Source organism: Mandrillus leucophaeus, unplaced genomic scaffold (assembly GCF_000951045.1).
Source record: "Mandrillus leucophaeus isolate KB7577 unplaced genomic scaffold, Mleu.le_1.0 Scaffold49, whole genome shotgun sequence".
In the NCBI taxonomy this organism is placed as follows: Eukaryota; Metazoa; Chordata; class Mammalia; order Primates; family Cercopithecidae; genus Mandrillus; species Mandrillus leucophaeus.
This window is the reverse complement of record NW_012105253.1, coordinates 3,781,567-3,790,004: the sequence shown is the minus strand read 5'-3', so window position 1 is coordinate 3,790,004 and position 8,438 is coordinate 3,781,567. Positions and strand designations below refer to the sequence as shown.

The 8,438-nt window shown below is 43.6% G+C and overlaps 1 protein-coding gene across 1 annotated transcript in view; it reads right to left on the bottom strand.

Annotated features, from left to right (window-relative positions):
• SVOPL (SVOP-like) overlaps positions 1-8,438 on the bottom strand; it is an 89,081-nt gene that overhangs the window by 76,509 nt on the left and 4,134 nt on the right. The window contains exon 3 of the mRNA XM_011995475.1: positions 6,218-6,316. Within this exon, the coding sequence (XP_011850865.1) occupies positions 6,218-6,316 (99 nt within the window). The remainder of the gene's footprint in view (positions 1-6,217; positions 6,317-8,438) is intronic.

The window sequence follows — 8,438 nt, the reverse complement described above, 5'->3', positions numbered from 1 at the left end:
TAGGCAACAGAGGAGGGGCTCTCAGGCACGCGTGCCTAGCACAGAAACTGTAATAAGGACTCTGAAAACCACGGCGTTGCACAAAGACCTGATTGCTTGAGCCCCGGAGCTCAAGGCCAGTCTGAGCAACAGAGTGGCATCCCCATCTCAAAAAAAAAAACAAACTGCTTCTGCAAGAACAATACCCAGCCTGTTCAACTTCAGACTGATGCCACTGTTGTTACCGATCCTTGTAGCCAGGGAAAAGTATTTCAAAATAACTTAGATAGCCTTCCTCATTTTGCCTTTAAGAAACTCTCGACTTTCCTTGCCTTCCTGAATACATCTATGGCCCAGCCATGGTTCTCCATAGCACAGGAATTCCCAGATTGCAATCCCCTGTCATTCCTTTCCAAACAAACTCATTTCGCTGGAGAGCTTCTCTGTTATTTTAGGTTGACACTTTCTAAAGTATTTTATATGTAGAAGAAAATGGAAAGCAATCGAGTCACATTATTATAAGTCTAAGTAAAAACTTTGATTTCTAAAAATTTTTCTAAAAAGCATATGATCTGAGACACCAAAAGAGACACCCCTTTAGCAACCGAGATGGGCCCCAGGGTTAAGGAAACAAACGTTATCTACAGGTCAAGGGTTCAGAGCCTGGCAGACATGGCAGATTTCTGAATTCCTTTCTGAGATATTAAGCTGATTTACAACCCAGACCACTATGGTCCTGACTGGACAGAGGACCGGACCAGCCTTACATTCTCTTTGGATAAGCTACTGCAGACCTCAGGCCAGTTTCAGCAGCTTATACAGACAGTGCACAAACTGTTTTTGTGTTCTGTAGTTCACCTTTTGACATAAACAGCCAAATTCCACCTCATTTTAATGCTAAAACTCTCCCCAAAGTGAACATATGATGTATGTTACATACATGCTTACCTAGTCTGCATGTAGGCTCCCCTCACAAATATGTATAGCTTTGCCCCCAAACCTGCCAAATATGTATGATGCCAGCCTTGTGAAACATAAAACCCAACCTGTCCTTCTCCTCTTCCAAGAGAAAGCACCTTCAGTGCACACTGGAGACTGTCTCTTTCAGGCTTGCAAATCACTATTGCCAATAAAGCTGTCCTTTCTATTATTTAGCCATCCTGGTGGTCTTTGAGACAACAAGTATTAGAGAGCTTTAAAAGCACAAAAAGGAACCAGGGCACCAAAGTTAATAACAGGAGTTTTAATGAAGGAAATGGAACTAAGATAATATAATGGAAAAATAAAACATCTCGGGACCCCCAAACTCATCACACCAATGAGGAGATTAAGCCTGAAGACAGTCATGCAACACTGGCCATCCTTTTCCCAAATGAATAGCTGTTGCTTTACAATCTTATGTCAAAGTATTATCCATCAGCCAGACCCCCCATGGAAAATTCTTTGCTGGTCTTGAAACCCTTCAAGATGCATATCCTCCTGTAAAGCAAGGACATGTCCATTGTAACTTAGGTTTTCAATCTAAAGCTAGCTTCTACAACTAACATCTGTCTGTTAGATTTCACACTGATAATGTTGATTGCAAGCTCATCTTCCCAAGTGATGAGAATCATTCTTCCCAGAAGATGAGACCATTCTTCCACCTACCTGAGACATCTGCATAACTGATGCTTCCTTTACTCTCCCTTTTTTCTTCCAATGTTCACCTCATTTTATATAAAATGTAGATTTACTGGGCACTAATTAAAATCTCACAAAAATGTAACCATTTGCCTCACTGGCTGGCTACCCACCTCTTCTTACATGCTTTCTTTCCTTTAAAAGAGAATATAAATCCTGAGTCGCCCAGAAACCTCTGCTTCAAGCCACAGATGTTTCCGTAACTGGTGTTCTTGAAACCGACACTGCAAAATTGTAACTGAGTCAGTGAAAGAGATCTGACCTAACCAACTCCATATCTTGCTTCTAACCTCCAAACTGTCCTTGGTCATTCCTAGGGGTAGGCTGAACTAGCTACAGGAGAAGCTTACTTTATAGTTTAAAACAAAGATGATAACCGCTGTTTCCCAAAACCAACCTCCTTCTTGGCTGGGGACTAGACTGCCTTTGTAGGACTAACAAATTAGCCACAAGATTAGAAATTATGGTTTAGGAGTCATACAGCTGGAGGCTACAAGATTCTGACCCTCCCTAAACTGTTCCTGAGATGAGTGCTTGAGATATTTTGCAGATGGTACACTTGATGGATCAGCTGGTACCACCCGGACTGATAAACTGGTCCTCTGATCTTGTGGCACCCACTCAGGAACTCAATCAGCGCAAGAGGACGTCAAATCCCTATGATTTCATCTCTGACCCACCTAATCAGCACTCTCGACTCACTGGCCTTCCCCCATCCACCAAGTTGTCCTTAAAAACTCTGCTCCCCAAATGCTCGGGGAGACTGATTTGAATAACAATAAAACAACTCCGGTCACCCACAGAGCGGCTCTGTGTGAATTACTCCTTCTCTATTGCAATTCCCCTGTCTTGAGAAATCAGCTGTCTAGGCAGCCGACAAAGTGAACCCGCAGGGCTGTTGCATTCTTCCCAGTCACACCCTCAAGCTCTGGCTCAATAAACCTCAGATGACTGAGATTTTTGCCACAGTATCTCATTTGGGTTAGCAAAAATAAGGGCAGACTTAGATGTGCTGCTGTGATTGGGCGTACAACTGGAATCCAAACTTCCCAGCCTCCAAGACACAGAAAGAAACACAACTGGGCAATGCCATGGATTATCTGAGACAAGAACTCCAACCAGTTCCTCAAGGGAGGGAATTTTCCCTGGTGCCACCCCCAAAGATTAAAATTCACAGGTAAGATTTGGTTAAGGCAGTGAGTGACAGGGATATCCCCTTCCTCTGTCACTTTCTGGGGCTACTCCTTTGAGAACACCCTTGTAAGTTTGGGGGGCAGGAGGAATTCTTCTGGAATTCTCCACCACCAGTTTCAGAATAGCTCTGTCTTACAGAATTTGTCCTCAAGGCCTCTGCCACCTGACTGTCCTCCTCCACCCATCATGGTCTACCTACCTCCCAGACACTCCCTTTAGTGAGGATTTAAGCACCTGGGCTCATAGTTCTTCTTTCTATTAAGTTGTTGGGACCCAGAAAGTGATACAACAAAGACTGGCACTTTGACATGTGGAGAGGATAGAGGCAGCTGCATCAGAATCAAGGTCCCTCTAACCTTGTCTTGCTCCTTTGCCCTCAAGCACAGGGAAGGGCTCTCTGAAGTTTCCTTATCTAACAAGAAAGCTTTGCTCCAAAAGGAATGCAACTGGGCCAGGTGCAGTAACTCAGTTTGTAATCCCAACACTTTGAGAGGCCCAGGCAGGAGGATTGCCTGAGGCCAGGAGTTAAAAACCAACCTCTTCAAATTAGCCAGGTGTGGTGACCCACCTCCCAGCTACTCAGAAAGCTAAGACAAGAGGGTTATTTGAGCCCAGGAGTTCAAAGCTGCGGTGAGCTATGATCATACCACTGCACTCCAGCCCAGGCAACAGAGGGAGACTCTGCTTCAACAACAACACAACAACAACAACAAAAAAGGAACACAATTATCCTAAACCCACTCCCTGTGGATCATGTCAAATTACCAAGATCAGCCACCAGAAAAGAGAAGGGGCTGGGGATATCACATTGCCCCAGACTTTTCACCTAGTCCTCTGGGGGCAGCTCCCAGAGATCACCTGGATAACAAAACAACCTTTGTTCCACCCCTCACCTTCCTGTAATGCCTGCCTTCACCTCCCTGGTCCATTCATTCTCACTGATGACTTATTGCCCCTCTAAAGAATCTTTGCCCACTGTCATCCTCCCCTATGAAAAAGGCTATATGTTTCTGTCCCACTCTGGGTTATCGGTAATCACTCTTGTGATTCCTTCCTGCTATGCCCATCAAAATAAAATTTTGGATGCCTTTTCTCCCATGAATCTACCTTCTGTCAGTTGATTTTTTAGTAAACCTTTGGAAAGCGAAGGGAAGTTTTCCCTTGGCACCAACAAAGTCCTGTCTTCATTAAAACCAACTTCAATACCCAAGTAATCAACCTTTCTTTCCTCATCTGCTGGTTCTTTGACCTCCTTGGCTGATGTTACTTCCTAATTACATCCCAGAACACAGAACTTCACTCTACCACTTATACCACAGCCCATTTGAAACCATCTTTGCAAAAATTATAATAATGAGAAAAAATTATGACAGTGAAAGAGATCTGACCTAACAAAATCCATTTTGGCTTTAACTTCCAAACTGCCCTTGGCCATTCCTGGGCATGGGTCAAGCTAACTTTTGAAGAAATTTAGTTTACAGCTTAGATAATAGCTCTCCCCAAAACTAAACCAGCTTTATAAAAGTAATAAAAGGCCACCAGGTTGGGATTATGAGGGCCCTGAATTCTGTTAAGATGTAGGCTTAAAGGATTACCGGCCACTTTCCAGCCTTTGTTCTGGAGGTCACAAGATCTGCGACTTCCCCAATTACTCCTGGAAATAACATCACTATTGTAGAACCCAAGATTGGCCTTTTGAGAAGTCTTTTCAGATGTAGAACCTAAGATTGGCCTTTTGAGAAGTCTTTTCAGACTTTTGCACTTTTGACAAAAGGATAACTCCACCCAAACCCATGACCCGTGACTCAACTGGTCTTGTGGCCCCCACAACCCATAAGCAGACTCTGTGTACAAGGTCCATTTTCTACACCACTATGATTGTATCCCCAACCAATCAGCAACACCCATTCCCTAGCCCCCTGCCAACCAAACTATCTTGAAAAAACCCTTGCCTCCAAATTTTCAGGGAGGCTGATATAAGTAATAATAAAATTCTGGCCTCTGGTTTAGCCAGCTCTATGTCTATTAAACACTTTCTCTATTGCAATTCCCCTGCTTGATAAGTTGGCTCTATCAGGGCACTAGGTAAGATGAACCCTAGGGCAGTTACACCCTCACTGCCCTTCTACCCTGCAGCCTTCTCTCCTTGGAGTTCTTAGAAAACTGACCACATCCTTCCCTGAAGCCTTCCAATGGCTCTCCACCCTCCACAGTGTGGCTTCCAACATTCTTATACATCAGGAGCCTCTTTTAAGATTAAACATGAATATTTTGCAAAGCTCTATGATAGAAGGTGTACTTTCATACCCATTTAATCAGAAATGTATAATGACTACGAAGTCAATAATGCTATTATGTTGATTTTTGTTATACAAAATGGCAATCTGAAAAACTGTAATATGTATATTTGTTACATATGTTTTGCATGGAGGGTTTATATGTGTTTGGCCCAATGTTGGGAAGCAGTGGCTATAGAATGGAATTTATGCTTAGCAGGTGGAGTGCTTCTGGCCCTGCCCACCTCTGCAACTTCACCTCCCATCACTACATCTTTCTCACTATTTAAATGTGATACTCCTTGTAGTCTTCTCAGCACACATGCATACACACATGCTTTTTGAACGAATGATGGATATCATCAATTCCATTTTGTAGCAAAACTTGATGTGCAACTCATAAGGCTATTTTTTCTTTTTTGAGATGGATTTTCACTCTTGTCACCCAGGCTGGAGCACAATGGTATGATCTCAGCTCACTCTAACCTCCTCCTCCTCCCAGATGCAAGCAATTCTACTGCCTCAGCCTCCCAAGTAGCTGGGATTATAGACACCCACCACCACATCTTGCTAATTTTTGTATTTTTAGTAGAGACAGGGTTTCACCACGTTGGACAGGCTGGTCTCAACCTCCTGACCTCAGGTGATCTGCCTGCCTCAGCCTCCCAAATGCTGGGATTGCATGCATGAGCCACTACACCAGGCCCATAAGGCTATTCTTAATGGTCTTTGAGAAAAGTTGAAGGAGTAACAGTACAATTCAGTGAGGGTGATTGGTAAAGTCACTATGGTCCATGTAAATAGCTTCTCTAGTGACTCGATTTAACCTATGACTAACCCATGACTTTGGGATCACTTTCTGAATTGCATGTCTCATGCGGATAGTAAGCAGTTTAGGATTATGCATACTAGGAAAAGAAAAAGATGAGGAAGACATCAAACGCTGGTTTCAGCCCGCAAACCCTTGAGTTTTGGAAGCCAACATACCAAGTGGTGAGACACCCTTTGGCTCTCAGCCCTGCAGGATGGAGGAAAGGGAGCCCAGGCCCTCAGTTAGCTTGTTCACAGCACAGGAAGCAGGTACTTACTGTAGTTACTAATGCCACCTGCCAATTCTCCAGTTGCCATTCACAGCGGATGACAGGAGACACAACAGCTATCAACATGATCTCCATGGCCTCAACAACCTTAAAGAAGAGGGACACAATGCCATGTCTAAGTGCCAGCTTGTCATTACTTCTTCCCAGTCTGCCTACCCATCATCCTACCTAGTCCTGTCCCCTTCGTCCTTCTTCCCCATTTAGGGAGCATCTATTGTACACCCACATAGCACTGCTAGTTGGATAAGGAACTATAGAACTTCAGCTTTCATGGATATGACCTTCATGGTTTGAAAAACTTGAGAGAGTTCCCGAAAATTTGTGAAATGTATTCACTTATGATTTTGTTGACCAATGCAGTTGCATGGTAGCACTATGGGGGAACTGTGTGAAGGCCACTCCCATAGCTAAGGGGTGAAACTAGCTAACCAGCAGCATCCACATCAACGAGTTTTGTTGTTTTGTACTCATGATTGTGAAGGTTGCAGGGCACAAGCCTTACAAATGGATTTTTGAGACAGTCTCTGATCTCACACTGGGATAGTAAGTTTCACGAAAGCTGGAAAATAAAGCAATGAGTACAAAATAATATGAGTTCGTCAGCAGGAAAGTTTTTTTTTTTGGAAAAAGAAAAAAAAAGAAGAAATGGGATCCCTCTATGTTGCCCAGCCTGGAAACTCCTAGGCTCAAGTGACCCTCCCACTTTGGTCTCCCAGAGTGCTGAGATTACAGGCATGAGCCACTGAGCTCAGCCTAAAAAAATGTGTCTTTAACAGACTTAGTGCTACTAAATATTTCTTTCAATACAAAGTTTGAGTATTATCCTCTATCCATATCTTGCAATCCGTTATAGGGATAAGTTTGTCTCTCAAGAAAAAGAAGGAGATGCTAGAAAAGAATTGAAGGAATAATTAGAAATAGATGATGAAAGTTAGGTACAGGATCACGAAGGATGAGTCAAAGATGACTGAGATTTTGTGTTTGGTGGAAGGGAAGAACACTGACATCACTGACAGGGACAAGGTTATCAGGAGGAAAAAAAGGGAATTAAAGGAGAAAATGAATTTGTTTGGTGTTGAGAGTTCAGAATGGGTGGAGTTTTATTCCTTACTGGTTTATTTCCTTCTGGAACCCTTTAGAGGAGTGGCATTTGGTTAATATGGATCCAGCTGTTCTGTATTACTGAAGGAAGATGAGTTTACTAAATCAAACTTTCTTAGATTATTATTATTATTTGTAGACAGGGTCTTGCTCTGTCACCCAGGCTAGAGTGCAATGGTGCGATCTCAGCTCACCGCAACTTCTGCCTCCTGGGTGCAAGTGATTCTTGTGCCTCACCCTCCCGAGTAGGCGTGCAGTACCACGCCCTGCTAATTTTTGTATTTTTAGTAGCGATGGGGTTTTGCCATGTTGGCCAGGTTGGTCTCGAACCCTGGACTCAAGTGATCCACCCACCTCAGCCTTCCACAGTGTTCAGATTACAGACATGAGCCACCGGGTCAGCTCTTCTGAGATAATTATGCTGCCTTACTTCTGAAACTTTTTGAACTTAAACTTGCCAGCTGGCCAACTGAACTCTCAACACCACTATAATGCTCTCTTGTGGCGAGACAAGTCGCTATAATATGTGTACTTCAAAGTCCCACACACTAGCTGACATCATTCCACCTATTTCATCCCAGACTCCCAAGTTATACAAATGTAAACATTATAATAATCTATACAGATATTCTATCAATGTTATCAACAGAACATGTGCCAAATTCATTTTCTCCTTTAATTCCCTTTTCTTCCTCCTGATAACCTTGTCCCTGTCAGTGATGCTGTCTTCTGAAACTTTTTGAACTTAAACTTGCCAGCTGGCTAACTGAACTTCTCTGAGGGGAGAAGGACCAGGCAGGGAGCCAGAGTGGGGTACACAGAGGAGTTTCACTCTAGACCTCAGGGAACGTCTTAAAGACGACCAGGACTGGCCGGGCAAAGTGGCTCTTGCCTGTAATCCCAGCACTTTGGGAGGCCAAGGCGGGCAGATCACTTGAGGTCAGGAGTTCAAGACCAGCTCGGCCAACATGGCAAAGCCCTGTCTCTACTAAAAATGCAAAATAAATTAGTTGGGCATGGTTGCACATGCCTGTAATCCCAGCTACTCAGGAGACTAAGGCAGGAGAATCGCTTGAACCTGGGAGGCAGAGGTTGCAGTGAGCCAAGA